General features: G+C 58.7%; 1 protein-coding gene across 1 annotated transcript in view; it reads left to right on the top strand.

Annotated features, from left to right (window-relative positions):
* Nucleotides 1-634, top strand: part of LOC103773006 (brother of CDO-like) — a gene marked incomplete at its 5' end in the record, with an annotated part of 12187 nt that overhangs the window by 8866 nt on the left and 2687 nt on the right. Inside the window, 1 exon segment of the mRNA XM_008940361.1 lies at nt 230-451. Coding sequence (XP_008938609.1) covers nt 230-451 — 222 coding nt within the window.

The following is a 634-nucleotide window of genomic DNA, read 5'->3' on the forward strand; positions in this document are numbered from 1 at the left end:
TTTCCCTTTTTCCCTTTGCTTTAGCAGCCCAAGAGTCTGGCAGGCCTGGAAGCCAAGCAGAGACGACCTGTCTGTACTGCAGCATCCATCAGCTTAGGAAATCCTGTCCTTAGCAGCACTGTGTAGAAGCCTGCCCACTCCACAGCAGCAGGGCCATCCCTGGAGGGAGCTGCTGTCCCTCCTGCCATGTCTGTGTCTAAGGTGCTCTCTCTCTCTCTCCCCTTCACAGCTCGGAAGTCTCTTGGTCTGCCAGGTCGTCTCCCAGCCTCCACGGTGCCCCCCCAGCAGCACCCCCCGCTGGGTGGTGGGCACGGTGGCCTGGGGGCAGGAGCCATGGTGGCCCGTTCCAGCGACCTGCCATACCTGATTGTAGGAGTCGTGCTGGGCTCTGTCGTGCTCCTCATCGTGGCTTTCATCCCCTTTTGCCTTTGGAGAGCCTGGTCCAAGCAGAGTAAGGGTTCTTTCCTCAGGGCTGGGTTACAGGGTGGCCTCTGTCCTGTGGGTTAGAGCTGACCCTGGGTGCACTCAAAATGTGAGGGCTGCACGTTTTGGGAAGTAGGGAGGGGGTTGGCAGAGGGTGTGTCTCCAATGTCCTGTGGAAAGCCATAAAGACAATGGGTTGCTTGTCTCCCTT

This window comes from Merops nubicus, unplaced genomic scaffold, assembly GCF_000691845.1.
Source record: "Merops nubicus isolate BGI_N331 unplaced genomic scaffold, ASM69184v1 scaffold2840, whole genome shotgun sequence".
NCBI lineage: Eukaryota > Metazoa > Chordata > Aves > Coraciiformes > Meropidae > Merops > Merops nubicus.